This window comes from Chrysemys picta, chromosome 7 (assembly GCF_011386835.1).
Source record: "Chrysemys picta bellii isolate R12L10 chromosome 7, ASM1138683v2, whole genome shotgun sequence".
Classification (NCBI taxonomy): Eukaryota; Metazoa; Chordata; order Testudines; family Emydidae; genus Chrysemys; species Chrysemys picta.
Genome location: NC_088797.1, coordinates 17383552 through 17411329, shown reverse-complemented (window position 1 = coordinate 17411329; position 27778 = coordinate 17383552). Strand labels below are relative to the sequence as shown.

The 27778-nt window shown below is 40.3% G+C and overlaps 1 protein-coding gene across 1 annotated transcript; it reads left to right on the top strand.

Annotated features, from left to right (window-relative positions):
* The first annotated feature begins 1444 nt into the window (after positions 1 to 1444).
* SSUH2 (ssu-2 homolog) lies at positions 1445 to 27778 on the top strand. Its single transcript, XM_065550837.1, has 12 exons — positions 1445 to 1563; positions 6547 to 6645; positions 8207 to 8288; positions 11159 to 11288; positions 12921 to 12981; positions 14505 to 14629; positions 15353 to 15415; positions 15996 to 16081; positions 17424 to 17516; positions 19490 to 19595; positions 20678 to 20785; positions 27140 to 27778. Exons 1-12 carry the CDS (start codon positions 1536 to 1538, stop codon positions 27284 to 27286), a joined length of 1128 nt encoding a protein of 375 aa, XP_065406909.1. The 5' UTR covers positions 1445 to 1535; the 3' UTR covers positions 27287 to 27778.

Below are 27778 nucleotides of genomic sequence, written 5' to 3'. Positions count from 1 at the left end.
CAGCGTGGGACATGGGTCACTTGCTGGAGGATTCTCTGCACCTTGAAGTCTTTAAACCACAAGTTGAGGACTTTAATAGCTCAGACATAGGTCAGGAGTTTGTTACAGGAGTGGGTGGGTGAAATTCTGTGGCTTGTGTTGTGCAGGAGATCAGACTAGAAGATCATGATGGTCCTTTCTGACCTTAAAGTCTATGAGTCTATGAGGATGACACAGAATCAGGCCCCTAATTAATCAAATATTTGAATATCATTGGATATTAACCTTTTGGCCACATGAACTAATAAGTAAGGTACTGAAAAATTGGCTAGTAACAACATATCCTCCATTAATTTTTTTTAAACTTCACATTTTTTGTTATTCTATAAAATATAAACAATAATGAAACAAAACATATATAAACATATATAAATGATGGAAATAACATATAAATAAGAAAATTCAAGAACAGGTTTGTTTATGATAATCATCAGCTACCTGGCCAAAGTATCTCGTTAACTGTTTCCCCAGACAGGCAATAGCTTATTGTCCTTAACTGTATCAATCTGTTCCTAATATTTCAGCTCACAGAGATGATGGATAACATTAAAGAGCACACATATTACCAAAGAAATGCTGTCTGCATATAGTACAGTAAACTTAGGTTTTGTGGATGAAGGTTGAAGTTCAAAAAGGAAGTATGTTTGTGGAATCAGAGAACAAGAAGAAAAGGGATGTAAGGTACACAAGAGGGAGTGGGGAAATCTTAGCATAGCTTGGCACAGAATATTTATTAGCTCATTTGGTATAGCTACAGTATTCACTAGGGACCACAAAAATCCTAATTTGAGTTGTAGTAATGTACAGGATTCACATATATACAAGTCTGGCTAAATGAAGAGCAATGAATGGAGGATTCTGATCATGGCTTAAGTCGGCCAAAAGCCCTGGTGTCTAGCTGGCATGTATTTAGCCATCATAATCATACATGACAGCAGATAATACCTAACATCAGATACAAAGACTTCTAGTGAAAGCAAAATAGGTGAAAAGGGGGGAAAAAAAGACAAAGTCCCATAACAGTACATCTGTATTTTGGGTGATGAGTAAAATGAATAAAGCCCATGATCACATTAAACCCATAGTGAAAGAACTACCTTTCTCATATTACTGGATGGAGAAGAGGGACAGATGGGAATACGATGTGCAGGGGGACTTACACCTACTCTACAGCCCCTTTATATCAGGCTAGCTGGCCTGAAGGGCTCATTGAGTAATCTGACCCTGTGTGTTAGTCTTTCTAGACATTTTGTCCCCTCTGATGGGTTTTGCTTTGGGAGGGGAACGTGAAACTCATAAGTTTGTTTGGCTTTTATTTTCGTCACTCACTTTTGTGTCAGCTTTGACTTTAATTCTGACCTTTGAATTGTTTGTGAGGTGGGAGTGGCTGGAGGGGATGGGCTTTAGCGACTATGAACACAGAATGCTCAGGAAACAATGCATTCCATGGTGGAAATTGGGATTAGAAAATCCTCTTTGCCTCCTGACCCTTGAAAATGGACCATGAACAGAATGAAGATGACAGTAAGTAAAACTAAAGGAAATATAGCCCAGAGAGGACCGTTTCTCTAATAGTTTGTTTTCCTATTTCATTATAATGCATGTTTAAAAATAGTTATAGGCTTTTCTTTCAGGCCACCCACTGAACAACAGTATGTTTCCAGCACTGAAAAGGCCCACGGTAAATACATGCATGCTTCCTCCCATTGTCTGTGAAAATGTGGCCGCTGTCAATGCATTCCTTAAATACACCTCTCTGGACAGCTGAAGGTGCTCAATGCAAACTTAGGGTCCGATCCAAAGTCCACTGAAATCAGTGGAAAACTCCAATTTCCTTCAATGGCTCAGGCCCTTAAAATCATCTTCCATGACTAGAATTCCATAGTAATTTTGCATCACAGTTTTGTTTTTAATAAACAGAGGACTTTTGAATTCTACTACAAAGCTACATGGCAAGAATTGAACAGGGACATTTATATCTTCTAATCAAATGCTGTGCAATTAAGACATCTATGATAAAGGATCTTTTATCTTAAATCTTTGTCTGCACCTTTTTAAAGAGATTATAATACAGTCCCAGAAGAGACACCCATTTCAAGGGGCCCCAGTGATACATTGCCGTCATTAATACTGCTGAAATGTCATTGAGTTCTGATGTTTAATTCGTGAATGATGAAAGTCTTGATTATTGTAGGGAGAAATAACGATGCTACACGAAGTATTGTTAAATCAAGATAAAAAGGAGATATTAATCTCTATGCAAACCACTGAACTCCAGGTCTGACTAACCGCCAAAGAGCTAAGAAATAGGTGAAAGGATACAGAGCGAACTGGGTTTCAGTGATGCTTTTCCTGGGTGTTGTGAGAAATAATTCTATTTGAAGGCTATATTTTTCTAATGAATGAGATTGGCTAGATGTTGTTCAGAAAGGGCTGATCCAAAGTCATTGAAAACAATGGGAGTCTTTCCATTGACTTCAAAGGGCTTTAGATCAGACCCTGCAATAACATATACTATTACACGTATCCATTAAAACAATTGCACCTCCAGCAAATGGGCATCATTATAAGCAGATTGTAATTTAAAAAAAGAAAATGATCATCCCAATATATTATGAGAGTCAGATAAATGCATTGACACCATTTACTTCTAGCTTTAAACCTTCCCTTTTCATCCAAAGGAAAAAAATAATTTCTCAATACTTAATTCCTGCCAACTATTGATAAACTTTCCCATAAATATTCCTTTACATGTAGGGAAAGGATGACAGATTTAAACCAGCTGTAATGCCAGAACTCTCTCAAACCATTTTTAAGTTTGGTCCAAATATCACTTTCTCTGTTTCCAGTAAAAATATATAAATGTTTTTCATGTGCTAAATGGCATAAGAGAAAGGTGGGGAAATAAGAGATGACAAAGTTCAGTTTATTTTATGATAAGGGAAAAATGTATTTGGCAATTCAGTTTATATGTGCCCATCACTCATCCACTCATATCTACATTGTGGATTCTTAACCAGGCAGTCTCAATCACTCTGAGCTTCCATATTGCTCAATGGAAGGGAAGGGGCATTGGTTTTGCAGTCTTGTTATAGACCCCCAAAGTCTGAAAACCAAATGACCGAGATATCACAGAAAGTATAAGAATTCAACAGTATAGAATAGGGCATACAATAGTTTTGATTAGCCAGAACCACAAACCCAAACTGGACCTGCCCTGTTGGAGTTTGTGGGGGTGGGGGTGGGGTGGGGGGAAATCACACTCCTGTAACCTTAGTTTCATCATAAAATTATGGTGTTTCCATTGAGAAATCATTCTATTTTGATGACAGCTCAGACAAACCTGCTTTTGAATTTGGGGTGGCCACATTGGAAAGCACCTACCCAAAGAGGAGCTCTACATTCTGGAAGTCTATCCATGCACACATACAGTCTGTGGATGGAATTCTGGGGCATGGGCACTTCCAAATTGGTGTCACCAGGTGCTTCCATGCATTGCTGAAGTCAATGGGAATTTTGCCACTGACTTCAATGGGTGCAGGATTAGTTCTCTAACGTACAATACAAGAACATGCTGCAAACTGAAATACCTAAGGCACAACTGATGAGTAACAACCTACACTCTCAATTTCCTGGCTTTGGTCAAAGTGCTTCTCAGTCTCATTGTTATTCTAAAGTACAGCAATACATGCGTTTATAGATTATTGTGATATCCAGCAACAGGAACAAGTCTGATGGTGATTTATATGCTCCAAATTCAGGATATTTATAACTCAGCCATTTAAAACATTTGCATGGGGCTGGAATTTGGAACACATTCTCAGCTCAATTTTTGTTGTAAATAAGTTACTTAAAAATGCTGGGTTATTTTTAACTTTAGTCCATTAAAAATAAATGTTTGGGTACTCTTGGGAACATGCAGAGCTAGATTTTTTTATAAGTACAATGTGATTTAGAAATCAAAAATGTTGGCAGAGATTGTGGTGTAATGGTTAACAGAGAGTAATGGTTCTGGGAGTAAGGACACTTATGTTCTTGTGTCTGCACTGACAGTGCCCATGGGTAAACCACTGATTCTCAGTTTACGCTTCTATAAAATATACATAATGCACACCCACCACACAAGGGTGAGGTCAGTCTTAATTAATATTTATAAAAGATTTTTAGTTCTCTGAATGAGACAAATTTATAAAATTGACTGATTTCTTGTGGGCATCATGACCTAAGTGAGTTCCATTGCTACGTCATAGGAGTTGGTGAATTGGGTTGGTTGTCATAGTTTAGTCCATAGTGAATGGCTGTTCAGCTCGTTAGTGGGAATCTCAGCAGAAATATCATGGAAATGGAACTTCTAGAGAGGCTGTGAGTGAGTAGGCATCAACTAATATGGGCCCTAATTCCTGGCTCCGTCACCGACCTACTGTGTTGCCTCTGGAAAGTCATTTCAGCCTCTCAGAGCCTCTGTTTCCATACTCATCCTTTGTCTGTCTTGTAGCTGGAAAGCTCTTTGGGGCAAGTATTGTCTGTAAGTATCTATTTGTGTGGAATCTAGCACAATGAGCCTTCAAAATCCATTGGGTCTCTAGTCACTACTGTAACTTTAATAATTCTCATATCATCCAGAAGTGAACCCTCCAGGTCGTGAGTCATAGATAGGTGTAGGTTCTCCAGATCTCTTTTTTCAGCAGATAATTTCTTTTGAACACAGAGATGGGGCAAAACTGGAAGTATTTATCCAACACCTTTCCCTATCCCTGGACATTGGAAGTGCAGATAAAATGGGACCTAGATCAGAACTACCGAACTATCCCTTGATTTTAAATTTGCAAAACCAAACTCTGACTCAAGAGATTTTAGAAATGCATAATAGACTAATATACCGTAATCTGTGATCTAATCTACTAGTCTACTCTAGAGATGCTTTGCTCATTGCCTTAAATAAAATCACTTTGAATTTGCTCTGGACATGAGCAAAATAATTATACTGAAAGCAACATATGGATTATTTTTTAAAAAGAAAGTGTCCTGTAGTGTTTATCACTCAACATTAGGCTGATATCTTCACTCCTTCAGTACAAGGACAACCTTGTCTTCTCCTGCACAGGAAAGGTGACATTTCTACTGAAGCATATAGTTTCTTATTTTCATAGGTAAAATAATGAAGAGGTTAATTTAGGCTCTCTGAAGAATTGAGAATGGTCTCAGAAGAAAAGTCAAGTAAATCAAATTGATGGATGACTGCACTGAGCCATTCTTTGTGTCGTTTGAATTGTACATTGTTAGCAGATGACGTTTCCTGGCTCTTCCACGTGTTTCTTTGTTTTTTTTTATTAACTGAATTTGCTTCATGATGCAAACCACTCTAATACGATGGGAAAGGTCACTGGATGGAGGGCTAGTTAACAAGAGAGATTGTTTCTGGATGAAGAATCAGGAGTACCAATTGTTATAGCTCTGTAAGGGGAGTATTTTTAGAGCAGCACATAAAGAAACAAACAACTGGTGTCCCAAGATTAGGATTAAAATAGTTAAAAGTGTGGCAAAATTTTATAGAAGCAACTGCTAGTTACCAGCGTTACTATTACTAAAAAAAAAGGGTGAGATTTCTAAGATAGCTAGGAGGTTTGGACACCCAGCTTTCATTAGCTTTAATGGGCCTAAATCCCTTAGGCAATTTGAAATTCTCATTCATGTTTTCTTATCCAGTTATTAAATAGAGAAGTCCAATCTCTGGAAAAACGTTATTTACAGTAATACTTCCGTAAGGCCCTAATTCTGCATGCTCATGTTTAACATCACAAGTATGAATAGTCCCATTAAAGTAATGTGTGTATAAAGCTAAGCATGTGCATAAGTATCTGCAGAATCAGAACCTAAATTCTAATATCTGATATCAGGTACAAGTTTTTTTTTTTTTTTTTTTTTTTTTTTGCTTAAAAAGCTAAGTCAGCAGACATTTCCCTAAAAAAGTACTGCTGAAAATTAATATGATCCTTTAGTTTGGGAAATGTTTAAATTACGACAAAATATTATTCTTAAATCACATCAGTAGTATGTTCATCTTTTTCATTATAACCAACAGGACAAATACTTTATGAGTAGAAATGATTTTGTTTGTATTCAATATCTGTCATCTGAGGATCTGAAAGTATTTATATTGATATCAATGCTGAGAAGGCAGGCATGATTGTACCCCATTTACAAGTGCGGGAATTAAGGCACAATTAAACCACTTGCCCAAAGTCAAAGATTCATTGGAATAGAACCAAGGATTCCAACCCCAGATCTAACAATTAGGCTACATCAATTACATTTCTGTAAATGTACTGAGAGTTGCACCATCCCCAGCCTGGAGGTTGAGCTCCCAGGAGGCAAGGTTTGCTGTGATCTCTCCATTTTTACCTTTATCATCTCCCTTTGCCCTATCTCCCTGCCCAGTAAAATTATAGCATAGTAAGTGATTATTCCATTGAATTGATCACTCCGTGTTACTTATTTCTACACTAGCTATCCTGGATCTGGAATCGGAGCCTGAAAGTCCACTAGCACCCCCTGCAGATCTTCTGGAACAACTGGACGGATATGAATGGACTCTGCGAGATGGGGGTATATGTGCAACACTGAGTTTCTCTTTTATTACAATCTGTAAATGAATTTGGTTCTGTGAAAGTGAGGGGTTAATTGCCCCTGCTTTACCCAAGCAAGAGCCATGCAAGCTTCCTCATGACTCTTTCCCATAAGTCTCTGTTATGGTGTGAAAACTTTTGCTATTGTGGTCCCACGCCACTCTTGAACAGAGGCAGCTATTCATGCCAACATGTGAGGCAGCTTTGTCAAGTATGTGAGTGGGGCTTGGATGAGATCAGTGCACTAATGTTCACTTAGGACCTAATCAGGGTTGGGTTGGAAATCCCTAGAGAAAGGTGCAAGAACACACTCTGATACCTATCTATGCCACAGTGTTAAATATTTCTGGATTGTGGTTAAATACTGTACCGGGTCCCACTACAAGATGTTGCTGTGAGTGCTGGGGTGCACCAGTCCCATAAACACTTGGTAGCATGCTGGGTGTCTCCAAGGCTTCAAGGATTAGGTTCTTTAAGCTCAGTGGGTTCCTCAAAACGTTTGCATGCCCTGAATATTTCTTTACTAGGCCTGTCAGCAGAAAGATGTGCAAACACCCTAGACACAATTGCTTTCAGTATTACAACAACAACAAAAAGATAAACGCAGCACAGCTGAATAAAAGGTAATAAGGACCCCACGAAAACCCTGCACACTGTCTTCCCTGCAAGCTACGGCCCTGTATCCTCCTGCTGGTCCTCTGCATCTCTGTCCAGCTCTCAGGCCATCTAGTTCCACCTCCCAGGCTACCTCCATCCACTGCCAGCTCCCAGGCTACTGTGTTTGGCCTGCTGCTGCTCCTACTGACGACTGCCTTCATCTCCCTCCTGAGCCTAGGCCATTTCACCTCCGGTTGTACTCTCTTTCTCTGGCTTGGTAGGTTATGGAGCCCTCTGCTGGATGTTGAGCTAGGGGTTAACAGTGCCTAGTAATGAACTAGTAAATCTATTACAATGTATCCAATATTTCTGGATTATTAGGCTAAGGGAACTCTACTGGAATGAATGGAGTTTGCTGGCGTGGATACAGTTCAATCGCTACATCAACTCTCAAAAACCAAAGAGAAAAAGCCTTTGACAAAACTCAAACTGAAACTTTTTTTTTTTAAAGTGATCAACATTCATCCTTCTCCTCAATTATTTTCATTTTTGATTCCTCTGCCCTGCTGGGTTTTGGCCAGATCCAAAGCCAGAATTGTCAAAGCTCCAAAAGAAAATGCCCAAACTCCGGTCTGCCGGAAAATAGAAAGGATTAGAAACCTCATGAGAAAGTCTATTCAGGAGATTCTGGGCCAGATCCTCAGCTGGCATAAGTTAGTGTCATTCCACTGGAGATTTGATGATTGACACCATCTGAGGATATAGTCCAGCCACCCGACTTTGCAGACTTTGGATAAGTCTCCAGACTCTTGAGACCTTATCTAAATTCCTGTCTTTTTGGAGGTTCCACCATTACTAATTCATAGCAACAGACAACCTCTGTAAAGTAAAAGATTTTACTGTCAAATTTTAGACTAATTCCATATTTTGATTGTTTCCCTTAGGAGGAAAAAACCTGCCACCACCTGCAGACTTACTGAGAAAGCTCAGTGAAGAGAGAAACAGGCCCATATTTCTAGAACACAGGTGAGATCCTTGCCTTTCCTGCTGTATTTGCTTAACATGACCTAGGGCCCTAGCCTGCTGCCCCAGGAGTATTATTTTGATGATTATTAATATTACAATGGCACCTAGATCACAACCAAGATCAAGGCCCCATTGTGCTAGGTGCTGAGCAAAGACACAGTGAAAGAGAGTCCATGACCTTCCAATCTCTATAGACAAGTCGGACAAGGGGAAAGCATTCTTCTCCTCGCTTTACAGAAAAATGAAATGATTTGCCTAAGGCCAGACAGGAAGCAGAGCCAGGCACTGACCTGAGTCCCCACTGATGCCTTAGTCACAAGGCCATTCCTCCTCTCTAGCAGATCTATTAACTTCATTGGGACTACTCACATGTGAATGGATCAACTCATGTGAGTGGGGGATGTACAATATATGCCATCATGTGCCAGCAATGCCCCTCTGCCATGTACATTGGCCAAACCGGACAGTCTCTATGCAAAAGAATAAATGGACACAAATCTGACATCGGGAATCATAACATTCAAAAACCAGTAGGAGAACACTTCAATCTCTCTGGTCACTCAGTAACAGACCTCAAAGTGGCAATTCTTCAACAAAAAAAAACTTCAAAACCAGACTCCAACGTGAAGCTGCAGAACTGGAATTAATTTGCAAACTAGATACCATCAGATTAGGCCTGAATAAAGACTGGGAGTGGTTGGGTCATTACAAAACCTAAACTTAAATTTCCCCAATACTAATGTCTCCCTACTGTTATTCACACACACCTTTTTGTCAACTGTCTGTAATGTGCCACTCTCTTACCACTTCAAAAGTTATTTCTCCTCCCTTGGTATCCTGCTGTTAATTGATTTGTCTTGTTAGACTGATCTAACACTTGGTAAAGCAACCCCCATCCTTTCATGTATTTATACCTGCTCTTGTATCTTTTACTTCATACATCTGATGAAGTGGGTTCTAGCCCATGAAAGCTTATGCCCAAATAAATTTGTTTGTATCTAAGGTGCCACAAGGACTCCTCATTTTTTTTTGCTGATACAGACTCACACGGCTACCACTGAAACCTGTCAACATTTTTTTGTGCGACTTAAGTGGCACTTTGGGCTAGCCCTCTGCTCAGGGGTGAATTTCACCTTTAACGTGCAGCCCCAGGTATTGAACTTAGCACCTTCCATCTTTGCCTCTGCCCTCACCCTTTTAAAACAATCTTCCATTTGCCAGTAAAGTAGAAAAGCAAAGCACAAATGATAAAGCGCCATTGTAATGAACTGTGGTTTAGTGTAATGATTGGAGGGAGCCTCAAAAAAGATTTAGACTAGGTGTACAGTGGGATTAAGTTTCTCAGTCTTTATGAGAGGGATGGGCATTAGGACCTGCCTGAATGTCTTTTTAAATACAACCTGGAAATGACAGAAAAGTAATAAAGAAACATAGGAGCTGTGAGTTGATAGTTATCTGCTAAACACTCATTAAATCAAACATCTGAGCCAAATAAAAAGGGATCTAGAGGCTCAGGAATATTTGCTAAGAGCAGATGTGTTTTAAATTTCCTTTGGATAGCCTGAACACAAGGATGATTGATTAGCCCCCAGTCTCTAATCAGAGTGTCATGGATGTTTCAGACATCCATGTTATTGATCGGAAGGCCTGCAGGGGTGATTTATCCTGTCAAGAATGATCTGGCTAATAGCCTATAAAATGGTCGTTTGCGCTCTCTGATAACTGCCTGTAGCATCATATTATTTGTAGGATTTGTGATATTAGATCTTCCTTTTTATTGAAAAGGGGCTTCTTAATATAAGTTGCCACAATCCTGACAGCAAAGATTCTTAAAGGATATTGTCTAGGGTCATAACAAATCCTTAGCAAAACTTACTTTACCTGGGAGGATTCAGTCATCATCGCCTCCTAAGAAAAGAATTGCTTACTTAAGCATTCCCCAAACAGCAAACGCTGAGATGATCCCCTCTGTTAGCATCCACTCTACAGTATTTCAATACATCTTTGCAAGAGCATTTTTACATTAGAGAAATGTAACAAATATATAAAAGGAGAACATACAGTATTACAATGGGGGCATGGAGGTCCCAGTCCTCCACCTTCGCAGTCAGTGAGAGTATTACCATTGACTACCAAAGGCAGTAGGAGCAGGGCTTTAAAATCAGTTATTACCATTGCGACTGCTAGCATGTCATTCATATTTGATTTCAGCTGTATATGTAGGTAGGCGAGTTATATTGTGTATTGCATCACTACAGTTCTAGGAGGCTGCTGTCTGCAGAGGCAGTTGCCACTCAGAGCAGAGCTATTGCAGCATGTTACAGAGGACACATATTATGCTCTCTTCATGTGCACATTAGTCTTTTTGTTGTTGCCGTTTCGATTAACCTGAAATAAAAAAAAATCCAGACTCAAGATATGGTTGCTCTTCATGTATAAAATTATATATAGTTTCTAAGTGTGTATAGAGATCGGACAGGAAAGATGTTTGTATTTTGGTGTGGATCTGGCGAAATCACAGGTTGGGTTTTGATTTTGCAAAAGCCACCCATGGTGTTTTAGATCTGGCATCTTTCTTATCCCAACCAGCAGAGTTTAAGGTGGGGGTTCAAACTTTTGCATTAGACCCATTTTTCTACTAATGAGCAAAGTGAGATCTTTTTCGTTTTGCAGGTAATTTAAAAATACATTTGTCTTTTATTTGTTTGTAATTAAAAAGATGCTGAGGCCAGCAGTGATTAGTGTCAAAGACTGGGCTTCTCTCAAATGGGCTTCTCTCCCCTGTAGTGAGTTAAACATGCTAAATAGACATGGCTGTTTCTTTAAAAGGTTAAAAATTGAGAGTTTATCATTTTAATGTTAATCCTTAGGATTCCCACAATGACAGAAGACATGGCCAGGATTGCCTTCCTCAGCTTTGTCAATTCCAAATGCTGCTATGGCAATAAAGCTGCTGGAGAACTGGTCATTCAGAATTTGAGACAGATGACTGTATACAGAGTGAGTATATTCAGATCTGAAACTGAAAAAATGGTGCTTGGGCCATGTTTGGCCAAGTTGCTTGGATAATTTTCCAGTTGTCAAGTGATACTGGTCCATGAAGAATCATCTATTTATTAAATAAAATGGCTTTAATTAATTTGTCTTGAAATGGAATTCTATTGCTCAAATAAATATTTTCCAAGGAGAAAACACCTTACAATTATTTGCAGTCTTCTACGAGTGAAAAAGTCCATCTTTCTCTATAGTATGAGCATCTGCAATACCTAAACGCTACAAAATTTCTGAAAGATTTTCTCCTCCCTTCTGATCTATGGAATTTGTCTGCGGCATCAGACCCCTAAAATTGCTGCCTTTCCCCGGGCAAAACTGGAGGTATATGCTAACCTGCACTTGGTTTACTTACACAAACACAGGGAACAAATTGTAATCCTAAATGTACTCTACCACAGTTATTCACTGTAATATATAATTCAGCTGAAAATTGACTGATCTAGGTTCTTTATGTCATCCCCTTCACAAATTTATTAAAGTGAGCTCAAGAGGAGCTCTCCCTCTTGCTTTCTCTCCTTTCTCCATTCTGTAGCAAAGTTCTTTTGTGTATGTTCTTTTAGGTTTTTTTAAAATATTTTGTGCTGTTCCAAAAATGCCAGTTTGCCATTGAACTGAGCATTAATGAGTTTCAGAATGCAGACGCCCCCTATTATTATACACAATGAATCACTCAACTTTCTAATACATATACAATGGGATGAGCATCGCTGTTAAATAGAAAAAAAAATGTTATGCTGTAGCAAGTTCTAATATATAATTGAGCACTTCTCTTTTCAAAGCTTTTAAAAAGAGAAATACAAGACACCAAATATCACAATAGACAAAACTCTTTGTGTTCTCAATGGAGTTCATTGAACAACTCACTAAAATAATATTTATTGCCAGTCTAGCCCTTTTTTCTGTTCACACAAGACTTATGAGGTGCGAGGTCATTAGTAATTTGGAAGTATTCACTAAATATTCAGAATCAAGAGTTTCTAGCCTATGGCCTGTTAGTTCTTCATTTGTGAACACAACATCATTTGTGTTGAGTGATAGTTCATCCAAGTCACATGGTATTGTTTCTGTTCCCCAGTGGGTTTTCTGAAGCCTTTCAGACTAGACTATAAATGACAACTGATGAATAGGAAATCATAAATACTGCACCTTTTGTAGGAAATTCCAGACAAATAACCATTTATACTAGGTTGTTCAACTTTTGGGATTCACAAACTTTCTAGCTGTTATCTGAACATTCCTGAGTAAACAAGCAACAGAATCCCATGAATAAAAGACTTTCCGTTTGTATTTGCTAGTCCAATTCTTTAAATAAATAAATAAAAAGTTGATGGAGCTCTATCTTTGAATCAAATGATTCAGTGAATGTCCTTGCTGACTTTTCCCAGCAACTTATTGTGAAAACTTGAAATGGAAAAGTTCTCCAGTATGATTTAGTTGGTGTTGGTCCTGCTTTGACCAGGAGATTGGACTAGATGACCTCCGGAGATTTCGTCCAACCCTAATATTCTATGATACTATTGTGGCTTAATACAATTTCTCTTAACGGTAATTGATTCCATGATTATTTCTCTTTTCTAGTATCGACTGGAGACCTATCATGAATCAAGGCTAAGTGAATGGACTTTTCAACCTTTTACTAGTGAGTAACTGCCACATAACCAATTTGAAATGACACAAACAGGACATGCTTGAATAACTGAGGCTGTGTGTATACTTGGAGCTAGGGGTGTGATTCCCAGCTCATACTCATGTTAGCTCTCATTGACCTCCGCACTGAAAGTAATAGCGTAGCCAAGGTGGCATGGGCAGCAGAGAGAGCTGACGTGCTAGCCGCCCCGAATAAGTACCCATGTGGTCTAAGAGAGAATATGTGATTTAGTCAAGGTCACAGATGAAGTCTATGGTGTCCACATGACTAGAACATTCTTCCTCTTACACTAAACCATCTCACACAGTACCTCTGCTAGTACCTGTAAGATATGGACCTAAGATGAAAAGTTTGGATGAGGAAATGGATCAGATCTCTCTCCAAGCTTAGGGGAAGGATAGTCAGACCTGGGATTTTGTTTTGCACCCATCTATAATAGGGTACATATTGTACACATTGAAAAATCATACTCTGTTCAGAGACCCCATGTAATGCCTGAATATTGTAGCAGGTGGATAAGAAGCTGTCTCAGCTCTGCTATTCAGTGCTTAAATCATTAACTTAATTTTAACATTTAAAACAATTTTATTTCAATTTAAAGTCAGATTTAATTCATTTTTTTTTTGCACGGGTTCTCTTGATCAACTGTCTACGGTACTTAATGACTTGGGACTTTAAACCAAGAAAATAAGCTTTACCTGACTACTTTTTGTCAGATTACAGTATGAGTGATAAAAATAAATAAATAAAAAATGGGTGTGAGGTAGGAACAATCACTAATTTCCTCCAGCCCTAAGATTTACTCAATGACTAAAAAGAGATCCGGTTGTGAGAAGTCAAGGACACAATGAGGTCTGTCTTGCAAAGGTGAGGTGTGATGGGTTTCTAAGAGAAGTAATACACTCTGGCTGAAGTGATTGGCATGACCTATTATATGAAGCAGCTGAGGGACTTTGAAGAGAGCATTGTGGATGCAAGACTTTCCTTTATAGACTTAGGTTCATTTTATTCCCATTTTGTGAGGTTTTTGTTAAGGGTCTTGGAAGCCGATGACATTATTTCCATTAGAAAAAGCAGATTGCCTCTATAATAATAACTTCCTGCAAAGTGTGATATACCGCGTTGCTTGTGAAAGATTTCAGATTGACAGCCCTAGAGAGTGAAGTTCTTTTATTTATCCAGAAGAAAGGTACAGCTTTAGGAACAGCAGAGATAACAGTCCCTTACACTCCTTGAACAATGTGCCTGAACCCTGACTAGGATGGGCCTTGGGGATCCGTGAGAGGCAGTTGAAGGAGTCAGTAAGAAAGTCTACACCAGAGAAAGAGTAGGCAATTCAGTCTTCATCCTTTGCTGAGAATGCCAACAAGAGCACCCTGTAGTGCACTGCCATTTGTGGGGCTTGTTGGTGTTCCATTGGGAAGTGGCTGGAGAACCCCAGACTCATTTCCAATAACATATACAGCAGGGCAAAGTTCGACCAAGATTTATATAAGGTTTTCTTCCTGATGCAGATAATTTCGTAGATGGACCACAAAATGGCGCTTCTCCTCGGCCATGGGATATTAAGGTCCAGGCGCCGCCAATGTTTCAGGATGATACAAAGAAGTTCCGAGTACCTCACTCTTCATTAGTCAAGGTAATTCAGTCTATGGATCAATTAAAATCAAGGGCAAAGTGTGTTATTAATTAGGACACATTCATTTAGATAAGCCTTCCAAAGCTCAAATGGGTTATTTATGGTTGTGGAGGGCAGAGTTCTCAATACATTTTAGTGTTAGTTTTGTAATTTTATCTTATGAATCTTCATATGAAAATAGGGTCTGTATGTGTGCGCACACAAACACACTATAAATATATGGGCAAATAGGTATAATTTATTTTTTACTACTCTTTTTTGTTTAGCTGTTTGGGTACAAATTTTGCTCTAAGCATTATAAGAAGTGGTGCAAGGTGATTTTTTTCCTCTTTTTTTTTTAAATAATGACAAAAATTGGCAGAAGCTTTTCCAATATTTTTTCATGACATCTCCCTCCTCTTTTGATCTCCTCCATGGGTAGTTTAATTATTTTTTTTAAGTAAAATTTTGATTAAAAAAAAGAAATTTCAGCAAAAGTATGCACAGAAAATATTTTCCATTTCTCTGGTAGGTCTAATTAGAAATTCTCCTCCGTTAAATAATATACTATTGATGGTTCCTTTAGTAGTCTTTTAAAACAGGTTTTACTCTATTTGATGCTCTTCGATTGGGAGTAAAATACCATCACTGAAGTATTTTCGATGTAAAATGATTGTGTAATCCTATGTTAATGTTTCTGAAATATCTTGGTAGCTTTATACATGAGCAATATTTTGATTTCAGGCATGCCACAAATGCCAGGGTCGTGGCCGACACAAATGCAGCGCTTGCCATGGTGCAGGCAGGGTAAGTAGCAGTTATGACTTCTTCAAGACAGTCCCCAATTCCCTACTTTTCATTTAGGTGCTTCATTTCACAGATATCTTATCTAGCACATAATGCAGTGCTACTGTACTTATAAATATGGTTTTTCATACCTGGCTTAAAGCTTCTCAGAGCATAACTGCTCCCTGTTCCCCTCTTTCCTGGAGAACAAAAACACACAGACACAGGGAAGTTTTTTCCCAATTTTAAAAAGTTCTAACCCTCCCATTGGCTCTTTTGGTCAGGTGCCTGCTCCTTTCCTTTTACCTGTGGGCTTGTTAATCCTTTACAGGTAAAGCAAGTAGGGAACTACCATCAAGAGGGATTCCATAGCCAACTGGCTGGCTAGGTGTCCACAAAAGGGAGCTATCCCCCCTCTGATTTATCACAATTGTGCAAAGCACATACCTAACAACTTCTTTTTTGCTGACACCTGACTGAGCAGGGTTGTGGTTAGAAAGCATAACGATAGTGTGCAAGACAAATCTGGCTTTTACAAATCTGAAACATGGTTGTTTCTAGTATAGGGAGGGCCTATTTTATTTCTCTGGTGCACTTTTAGATGAGATGTGTTACGTGCAGTGGGGCCAGACACAGGAAAAAGCAGCAGAAGCGGTGCAAGATGCGTTCAGGTACTGGACGTAAAAGGTAAGGTGGGCTCATGGGCATTTTGCCACCATGGCTCCATTTGGATTATTTTCTAGAATAATTTGATTTATTAAGAAAAAAAATCAAATCCTCATTTGTGCACAGAGAAGCAGATCCTCTATGTGGATGAGTTGTACTGTATGTAAGAGAGTAGTATGATTGCTCAGAGCTCCGGTATGAAACTGGAGAAAAGCCTGTAAAGAGTCTTTGGGTTAAATAAATAAATTAATGGAGATATCCCATCTCCTAGAACTGGAAGGGACCTTGAAAGGTCATTGAGTCCAGCCCCCTGCCTTCACTAGCAGGACCAAGTACTGATTTTGCCCCAGATCCCCAAGTGGCCCCCTCAAGGATTGAACTCACAACCCTGGGTTTAGTAGGCCAATGCTCAAACCACTGAGCTATCCCTCCCCCCAAGTTTAGAGGTGAGAGCAACAAGGTGTCATGGTGGGCGTCTGCTATAGACCACAAGACCTGGAGAAGGAGGTAGACAAGGCTTTCTTCGGACAACTAACAAAATTTTCCAGATCACAGGCCCTGGTTCTCATGGGGACTTCAATCACCCTGATATCTGCTGTGGGAGCAATACAGCAGTGCACGGATAATCCAGGATGTTTTTGGAGAGTGTTGGGGATAACTTCCTGGAGCAAGTGGACCATCTAATGAACTCGACCATCTCATGGTCACTGCTGCCCAGGTTGCCACCCACTTCTACTTCCCCTACCAATTCTTCCCTGTTTGTGAGGAGCAGATCAAGAGGAGCATGGCCCCTAGTTCGTTCTTAGGTTTAAAATAACAGAGATGGTATTGTGGATAATCATGGCAATAATTATAAAGCATGAATCCACTGAGGCTAATGAAGGCTTAAAGAGCTTCAATAAATCAATTATTAACTGCTGCTAATCCGAGCTGTGTTGAAGCAATCAAAATGTTCCATGCATAAGCATATGCCTCCTGCATCTGTTAGAGGCAGAGATATCAGTGTCTGGAAAGGGACACTCAGCCTTCTACAGTTGTGTAGGGAAACTGTTATTATCCTTAATTAGATGCACAAATAATTTCTTTGACTAATTCCACATTTACAAACAGTCTTTGTGGTGGTATTAGTCATTCAGTTTATACAATAAATACAAATCCCTTGCATCACAGAGTAATGAAAGAAGTACACCCACTGCATATAATTTTGTTAACCTCTTTACTGTCTTACAGAGATGGGCTCAAAAAAGAAACAAACCAAAGAACATTGAAAACATTGTAGGGGCTGAGCCTCCAGATCCCTCAAACGTTAAACTTGAACCATTTAACTGCTCTTGAAACAAACCTTTATTTTTGCCTCTAAAAGGTGCAGCACCTGTTCTGGGCGGGGCAACAAAACCTGTATGACATGCCAGGGAGAGAAAAAGCTCTTACATTTCATACAGCTGATAATAACCTGGTAAGTAGAGTGGGTAGAATGTTGTAGTTATTATATGTAGTACAGCAACACCTTGACTTTCCAACCAAGATTGGTGCCCCATTTTGTACGATAGGTAATAAGAGTTAGACACAGATAAAAAAAGTATTTATTACCATTTTATAGATAGGGAACTGAGGTGCACAGGCCCAGCTCCAACTCTCATTAAAGTTAGTGGGAGTCTTCTTTCCATTGATTTTTGTGGGAGATGGATTGGGTCCAGAGAGATAAATGACTTACCCAAGGTCTCAAAGGAAGTCTGTGGCAGAATCAGAAATGGAACCGAGGAACTCTGGAGTTCCTGTCCAGCACTTGAACCAAAAGATCAGCTTTCCTTCCTGTAATCAGAGGCATCTCACAGTTGGAAGCATCTCTTCTGTGTAGAGTGAAATGAATTATCGAGTCTAAGTTAATGTTAGGTTAGCAGCCAGAGCAGAATGGATGACATTAGCACTTTGCTATTAACACTTGTTATCTGAGTGGTTCAGTGCCAGTAGTGACATCTGAGTCTAGCAGCTGAACCCCACGTACCAGGGTTTATGCTACAGAAAAAAGCTGGTTCCCTCTGTTGTGGCTCCAGTATTCACACTTCTAATTTGGGAGCTTTGGAGCCAGAGGTAACAGAAGGGTCTAACAGCATCTCAGGTTGTGAGCTTTGGTTAAAAGCCACACATTGCCTGTTGACCTACACCCCAAAATACTTTCTAATGGAAGCCCAAGCTCCACCGTTTTAAGAACTTTGCTTCTCAAAAATTAATTTCAATTCATCCGTGGAACAACCTTTAAATCAGGAATTGCCACCAAGTGGTGCCGATGGTTTTTATGAAATGCACACCAGGCTACTAAAGAAAAGGACTGGCACTACACATTTATTTGGCACAGGATGCAACATAGCCAACAGATGGAAATAAATTTGGATCACACTACCATTCTTGGCAGTGATCCTGAGATGGGAAGCTCTATTTTCTCATCACTAAATCCTCAACACATGTAGTCCTTCAGGCAATTGAGTGACATAGTAAGGCATGTCATGTGGTACTATTGTATACACATGAGATATACATATGTCTACTCTTGGAGCTGGGGATGTGATTCCCAGCTCACGTAGACGAACTTGTGCTGAGCTAGTGAGCTGAAAATAATAGTGTAGCCTGGGGTCTCATGGGCAACAGCGAGTGGCAGCTTGGGCTAGCTGTGTCCATGTAAGTACCCATGGGGTTCAGGTGGGTGTATACTCAGCACGGCTAGCCTGCTGCTCGCTGTTGCCTTGCTACCCAGCCATACGACTATTTTTAATGTTCTAGTTTGATGAGAGCTAGCACAAGTATGTCCATGCAAGCTGGGAATCACACCCCTAGCTCCATGTGTAGAGAGATCCATATACAGCAGTGGTGGGAAACCTGCGGCCCACGGGCCGCACGTGGCCCATCAGGATAATCCACTGGCGAGACAGTTACATTGACCATCTGCAGGCACAGCCGCCCGCAGCTCCCAGTGGCCGCGGTTTGCCGTTCCCGGCCGCAGGTTGCCCACTACTGATATACAGTATATCCAATAGCATTGTATAACTTCCTTTTGAAGTCTTCCTTAGTTAGTAACCAAGCCTTTATCTTCCAAGCCATAGTGCAAAATAATTAATTATAATAGAAACCATGGCTTCTGAAGGAGGATATACGGCTGAAGCTGCAATAGTAAAATAATAGGTTTATAAGTCATCTTGAAAACTGTAAGGTAGCCTGTTAACCATGAAGCCCTAGTTTCAGGATCTTTTAATGCAAGAGTCATCCATGCCATAAAAGCATTTGAGGTTGTTAAGAAAAGAGGTTGTTGCAGAAGAGCACAAAGGTTGTGAAGAATGAATATTGTCCTCAAATCAGGAAGCAGTAGAGCCTTACTCAAGTGTTTAGAATAGTTTAGAGCAATATAAATAACCTAAAATGCTTTCTCTCTCCCAGGAAGAACAAAGTGTTTGAATTTGTTTCTGAGCACCAGCTGAACTTTCCAGAAGAGCTGCTCTGTAAAGTCAATGGAGAGAATGTATTTAAAGATGAAAATGTTCTGGTGAGTAAATCTTAGGGCTGGAGGAAATTAGTGGTTGTTCCTACCTCACACCCATTTCTGGACTTTCTTCCACTTTACCACAAGTCAGCTTTAGTGCATAGTGGACTTGAGTTAAAATAACTACCAGCTCCGCAAACCATTAACCAACTGTGAATTAGATGAATTCTTTATATTATTTATTTGTATTGCGTCAGCCATGCCGCAGGGCTCCATTGTGCTAGGCACAGTTCAAACACCTATCTGAACAGAGTCCCTGTCCCTAAATGCTTACAGTTTAACTAACCCTGTCATGTCGGTAGTAAAGATCCTGCAATCAGAATTTAGTTCAGGAGTGTATGAGGCAGAATAGAATCCAGGTCACTATCTCAGAGCTGTATTGTCTCTGCAGTCCTAAGCATACATCACTCACAGGTATATAGGAAACATTTATGTTCATGATATATATATATATATACACACACATACAGAGAGAGAGAGATTTTAAAATGTGTCTCTCCAAAGCTCAAGGGACATGAATAAATCGTTCTGAGAAAAAAAAAACCATTCAGATTTCCATTTGGCTGATTGACCAGGTCAGTGATCCTTCCCAATGTACAAAACCAGGACTTCTTCCATAAATCATCAACACACTGAGACAAAGCCTTGGTAAGAGAATGAGGCTTTGCAACAAGCCTTCAAAGTCCAGAAGACTGGTGGGAGTCTGTTGGAACAAGACGGGAGTGAGTTCCATAATGGAAATCCTTTCTATGGAATTACCACCTTGGCACTGGAATCTGGGGCTTATCAATTAGAGAACATCGGCTGCTCTCAGCTGCTGTGGTACTGCATGAGAAGAGGGCTAGCCTCTAAGTCGGAAGATGCCATCTTTATACAGTCACTTTTCCAGCCACAATTACATTCTGAGGTCTGTAATGTTATGGTAAAATGAATATAAATCTGTATCCCTGATTTCACTATTTAAGGACATGCAATATGTTTTCATTGTGCTGTAGCTGGCTCCTTGCGTGTGTTGACAGAATGGCAAACCAGATAGTTCGTGCCACGCAGGTTGGGTTTGTATTCCTTTTCTTTTTAAATTTCAGGTGTATCCCATCGTTGACTTCCCTAAACCAGAGATTTCCCTAGCTTCACAGAGAGCCATCACAGAGCATAATGCAGCATTTGCTACATCATCACGCATTCTACAGCAGGTAAGCCAGATAGTAAGACCAAGGGTAAAAGGTGTGGGGATCTGATTCAAGCAAGCCAAGGTTGTGGAATTTAATGCCTGATCCAGTACGCACTGACAGCAGTTGAAGTCAAAGAATCAGGTTCTTAGCCAGTAACACATATTGTAGGTCACACTTACAAGATTGGAGTCTGTATCCTGAAATGCAGAGACGCTGAAAAGGACTTAGGGGTAACAGTACATAACCAATTGAACCAATTGAACATAAGCTCCCAGTGTGATGCTGTAACTAAGAGGGGAAATGTGATCTGTGGATGTATAAGCTGGGGAAAATCAAATAGGTATGTGGTATTACCTCCTGATAATTTTGGACTGTGTTTATTTCATTAGATTTATTCGTGGAATTGATTTAAACCAGTGATGTTGGGGGAGGATGGTAGATGTTAATTACTAGGTTAGTCATTTAAGAGCAATATCATTTTTGAGCAGATGTAAAGCACGATTTCTTTAAAAATCAGAGTTAAATCCCAGGGGAAATAACAGCTCTTGGTTCTAAAGACAAGAGAAACTTCTTTCCCCCTTTCCAAACAAAGTCATGGCAAATAAATTCTTTATTCTCCCGGATTAATATCCTAGCAGCTAATTTTGCATAACCATTATGTTCCATCAAGTCACATCTATTGCCTTCATTAGTTTGCAAATGCTAAATTATAGCTGGTACATACTGCCTTTTCCCTCTGGAAAGAGAAAAATGCCACCTTAAAAAAGAAAAGTAAATTAAGAGACCAAAATAAGCTAAAGGGGCAATGGTTTGATTTTCCATATGGTCTGTCAATCTAAAATCAGCTCTTTGGCAAGCTCGTGCTTTCCAAATTAATTCCAGGCGATAATCTCCACTTCTCACTATCAAAAGCAGTTTGTTCACTAGATTGGGACACACCATCCAAATGCCTCCTCTAGCTGCCTGGGAAAGCAGGTGTTGAGAAGCTCTTTCAGTGCCAAATCTCCCAGACCATGTGTTGTTTACTTAGGTCTGGGCTGCATCCTGCCGGCCCATTCCTCATTACTTAATTCTTTGCACCCTCCACTTGCTCTTGGCTAAAGTTCTACCACTTAATAATCAGCATCCTTTGGAAGAGAAGAGGAGAAACACCTTTTACTGCATATTTGCTTGGCTGCTGGCATTCCAGCTTTTTATGAAGTCGGCCATATGATGGAGATAAATATTGTGCCCATAAACATTCCGTAGGCTCAGCATGACAACAGTCTGGCAGTTTTTGCTTGCTTCATTTAGTTGTGTTTAGAACACTGACTTTGTGTGTAACACATCAGGGTGGACAACTGAGGATCATTACTTACTGAGAGCAGGAGATTACTACTTAATCTACCACAGCTATTGCATTCTTCTCCTCTGCCTTTTTAATTTGTACTAAACTAGATCCCAGTTGCATTATCTTAGCTTCAGCACTGGATGGCAGTGTCTTTTCATAACAAATGTTACCAGTGGAGATGTATACCTTTGCAAGGCTGAATGGAATAAAGAAAAAGAATTATGTAGTCAAATGGTTTGACTGAATGCATGCTTTCAAAACACTACAGACTAGTGAACAGGCATTTAGCTCAAGGTGTTAGCAAACAGGCATTTAACCCGAGCGTTAGCTTCCTGTGCAGACTTTTTTCTGGCATGGCCCCTCATTGAAATATTTGGACTTGATTAGTTATTTCTAGCTGTTGAAACATATTCGCCAAAATGTCTCCAACAAGATTTTGTCCCAGGTAACTCCCTAATTGGCACGTGTGATTTATCTGCAGCTTTCAGCACAGATCCTCAAAATGTTTTACATGGGTATAGTGATCCCAACCCACTCACACCATTTCACAGATGTGCGAACTGATGCACAGAATTGTTGAGTGAACTGCCCAAGGCCATGCAGCTAGTTGGGATGAATCAGCTCAGCAGTGATGAGTCTGCAGAGGCCAGCGTGGCAAATCTGCTAATGGTGATTCTGTGACTGCTCTTTCCCTCCCTCACACCCCAGCAGAAGTGAGTGATAGGGCCATCAGAAGATGCAGTTGGGCAGAGTGTGGGGCAGAGTCAGGGTGTCTTTGGCCCAGGGAAAAGAGTGGCATTGAAGGCATTGGGATGCAACAGGGAACCCACTAGTGATAGAGTCTTAGCAGCTGAAGTACCTACAGTGCTTATCTCAGCTGTGGTACAACTGGTGTCCTACCAGGGACTGCCTTAGCTGAGGTTTGGTACCATGACGCCCCGAAAGACCGACATTCACACAGTTACTGACTGAGCCATGAATAGAATCCTGGAGTCCCAGCTCTCTGTTCTAGCCACTGGACCACACTGTCTCCTAAACCTCTTCCACTCTTTGCGACAACTCACCCCTAGACCCAGATTTCTATATGCTCCAAAGACAACTAATGTGCTCATCTTTGCCTTTCTCAATACTACTTCTTTACTAACATGCTAACTCCCCAGGAAGATGCTGATCCTTCAAGAGGAAGACCAAGTATTTGCGGTCATTTCTTTGAACTACTGCTGAAATGTTTTGTGAGGCCAACATTTGAAGGGGACACAACCAATCTGCATTAGTGACACTTTATGCTATAAAAGGCACCAAACTCCTAGAAGATGGTTGTTTCTGTGATTCACAATCTTCTTGAGTTCCAGCAGAAGTAAAATGTACCCAAACATATTCTTGAGGCCCTTATACTGGGTGCAAGAATTTTGCAAGTTTCCTAAGAATTCTTCCATTAGGGGAAGAGAGTGGCATGGAATTTATGGCAGTTCTGTGGTTCTGTGTGCCTCTTCTTGCTAGAAGGGGCTCTCATGGGCCAGTACACCAAGAATCCACCCTCCAAAAAAATCAGGTTGCAAAGAGGGAAAGGTGGGTGGATTAATGCTAACAAGGTCAGCATTAAACTTCACAAGAACTCTGCTGGGTTGTACCTTGGTAAGTATTATGCTGGGTTGTATGTAGGGTTGGGAAATAGGATACCGTCTGTGCAGCATGTCCCTTGTTTGCATCCTCCCCATCCACATATCTGGAAGCACGCAGAGCCCTTGTGTCTTTTGAGTAAGAGAAAGAGAGAACAGTGCTACTAAGACATACTTCCTCCTTCCAAGCCACGAGGGTAAGGATCCTGCAAACACCTCCCACTTACAGTCTATATAGCCCAGACAAGAGAAAGGAAGTATTATCTCCATGTCAAGGAACCGAGGCACAGATTGCGTGACTTGGTAGGTCACATAGGAAGTCTGTAGCAGAGCCAGGCTGTGAAGCCAAATCTCCTGAGTCCCTTAGCCCAGGACCTTAACTCAGAAGGATGATCTTGTGGCTATCTTGAGTACTTATATAGGCCCCATCTCCATAGGGTCTGAGCACCTCACAGTCTTTAATGGATTTATCCTTACAACATCCCTGTAAGACAGTGCTATTATCCCCATTGTACAGATGGGAAACTGAGGCACGGGTAGACTCTGGCTTGCCTAAGGTCTGTAGCAGAGCACAGAATTTAACCCAGGTCTCCTGAGTTCCAGGCGAATGCACTAACCATTGGCCCATCCTGATTCTTTCTTTTATAAAAGATATGAGAAAAGAAAATCTGCCACTAAGGGCAGGATGGTGAGATAAATATTGTATAATATATAGAAGGATGCCCTGCTCTGACTATAAAGGGATCACTATGAGCTTCCTGTATAAAAACACATCTAATGAACTAGTTTTATTAATAAACAGTAAGTCACTACAGAAAAAGATTACCAAAGAAGTGTGTGTTCACACATATGCTACTCAGGCATTATAGGCATAAACTTTAACAGTATATAGTGTAAGTTCACTATAGTAAAACTGAATCTAAATAATGGAGGATGAGCAATAATACAAGGAAGAAACAGGTCTAAGAGCTCCATTAAATGTTGGGTCGGAAGAATAAGAACAAGAATAATCCTTATTCACTTTGCAAAAATGTGTCTAGTTCCCTGAGCATCTGAAAAACTTTAGATAGTACTGGTATTTGGCTGAGAAAAGAAAAAAGATGAACTAGGAACCAAAGGGGAGAGCTAACTCAGTGGTTTGAGCATTGGCCTACTAAACCCACAGTTGTGAATTCAATCCTTGAGGAGGCCATTTAGGGATCTGGGACATAAATCTGTCTGGTGATTGGTCCTGCTTTGAGCAGGGGGTTGGACTAGATGAGGTCCCTTCCAACCCTGATATTCTACAATTCAGTTGGAAATTGATTACAGACAAACTAAATCAAAAAGAGAACTATAACCAGATAGCATAAACTGTATATAACTGAAAAGCAGGTAGATTGCAAGATAGTCTCTTTCTACACAAAGTTTACTGTGTATTTTGAAACCACCCATTTAATTTTCTTTATGCTGTAGGAGCACTGTAGGTTAGAGAAGGCCTGAGCAACAATCTTTGGCTCTAAATCTGAACCTCCCCAACATTCATGGGCTCCTGGATTGGAGATCTTGATTTGGTACATTGCTGAAAGAAGAAACAGCCACGGGTCCAAACTTTTCCAGGGTTTGGTTCACATTAGAAAGGGTCAAGACCTATTGAACCCTAAAAGCCTCTCCGCCCTACAAGGGGAAAACATATTCCAATAAGAGACATGCCACATAGTAAAACATACCAGTTTCTCTTAGCCAAAAGGCTGATCCTATAGTATAATGTTCTCCTCCCCCATTCAGATTAGGCGCTATCTAGGACAACTGTGTAGTAATGGCTGATTTTTTAGTGTTATCTACTGTAGAATATTTTATAGAAAGAACAAGGGTAGCTATATTAAAAGTGAAGGTTTAAAAAGTTTAGCAGCTTTCTTCCCACATGCCATGGTAGAAATGCTCCTAACAATCTTTATTTGAGAGCAGGGGGATGGGGCTACATGGAATGGGGGCTGAAAAGACTCTGCAACTGTAATTTAATGGACCAAACTATGCCTTCTCTAGGCAATCTCATTGTCTAAAAGCTTGTAATCTGTGGCTCTGATCATGCTGCGGCTTATTATCTATATACTTCACTTTAAAAAAAAAGTCTTAGTACTCTTCCCACATGGGAAGTTCTGCAGACATTTTTTCTGTTAGACCTGAGTAGAGACTGTCTGAGGATATTCACACTGTGTGCTGGAGATTAGGGTAAGAGTACAGAAGCCTAATCTCCCCCCCACCAAAACCAACCACTATCAACAACCCCCCACCGCCCAAACCAGGAAATGACTCTCTGTATTTGTTCGTGCATCAGGCCTATTAAAACATATAGCCTCAACTCCTAGATAACCAAAAGAACCCAGCAAAGGTTTTATATAGAGTAAACCCTTCACAGAAATCCAAACAGAGAGCCCTGCTCACCCCAAACTAAACTAACTCTATAGATGTCACCTTTTTAGAATACAGGCCTTGCTGTTACCCTCCCCCTCAGCCTTCCTGATTATTGACCCAAGGGATCTCTTTATAAATGAATCTGGTTGGTAGGTTAATAAGGGACTCACACCTGGGCCCTGATTGACCAATGAAGAGCTCTAATTAGCTCTGTCAGTATCCTTCAGGGTGCGGGACCCAGTTTAGACATTAACTCCCTGATTGCTGGCTTTGATGCAGACCTAGTTTCTGAAGCAATAAACATGTCTTTAATTTCCTTTAATCTGAAACTTTCCTGGAAGCTAAAGACTCATCCATCTACAAGTACTCAAATACTTTTGTAACAAGGTCATGATTGACATGCTTATCTGCCCTGGTTACAGCAAGCACAGATGACTTGTACCCTCATGGCTTTTAACCAGAAAACCATATGTCCACTGTTTACACATCTACTCATACAAAGCTGCTGTACCATGTAGCTATCCCATAATGCCTTGCGGGGGCAGAGAGGGGGAATTGCATCTACAGGAGATGTACCAGCAATAGATGAGGCAATGCTTTCTGGGCTGTGTTACCACACACAGAGCTGTGACAATACAGGGCTGGCTAACCTGTTTACATAGTGAAAGGGTCACATTTACGCAGCAAAATAACACTGTCATAACACGGTTACAGGAAGACATGGTAGCCTGGCCTAAGTACACAGTTAGCTCCCAGGATTAACCATGTCTTGTTTGTGAACAAATCAAGCCTGTCACAAAGTGGTTATAAACTCACTGCCAGTGTTCTAGTGTGCACAAGACTGAAAGCTCCAAACACACAGGATAGTCTGTTGAAGAAGGGGGAGAGCATTTGACAACTGATGTGGTGGCTGAAGGCATCTCTCTCTATGGGATGTCAAGCGTTTCTTTCTTCCTCTCCAGATGTAGCAAAACATGAGGAGTCAGCCGTACTTAATTAAGGCTTTTCACTTGCTTTTTTTTCTTTTCTCAGCGACAGACTATTGAGCTGATCCCCATCACAGAAGTTCATTATCTGTATGCAGGGAAGACGTACCTGTACTATGTCTATGGACTAGAAAACAAGGTGTATGCACTGGACTACCCAGAGAGGTACTGCTGTGGCTGCACCATCATATGATGGCAGTGGAATGCTTCCAGAGTTCTTCAGTGTGAAACAGACAATGGCCGCACTTATAATGGCAATATTAACGTTCCGTGGATGCACCCCCAGCAGGGTCAGCACCAGAGGGAGAAACAGCATGGCAGGACTTGGGTATTTTCATCACTGTGTCATCTGGTCCCACTCAGGGTACAGTTGGAAGACATGATGGTAATAACTCCTGAGTCCTGTTTACTCTGCAGCTTTATCTAGTGCTACTACCCATGGAACTGCATGGACCTAAAATTTCCAGTCTAGATGAAGTCAATGAAAGAAGAAAATAAACCTCACCAGGAGAGAGAATAAGGAACACAACTCACATACTCACCAATGCTATTAGCAGCTCAAAGCCTGATTCAGCCTCATTAGAGCCAATGGAAAGATCAGGCCTTCAGAAAAGTATTTCCACCTGAGGATGTTTTGTTTGCTTATTGCTGTAATGATTCACCATTAAATGTTACATATTTTTAA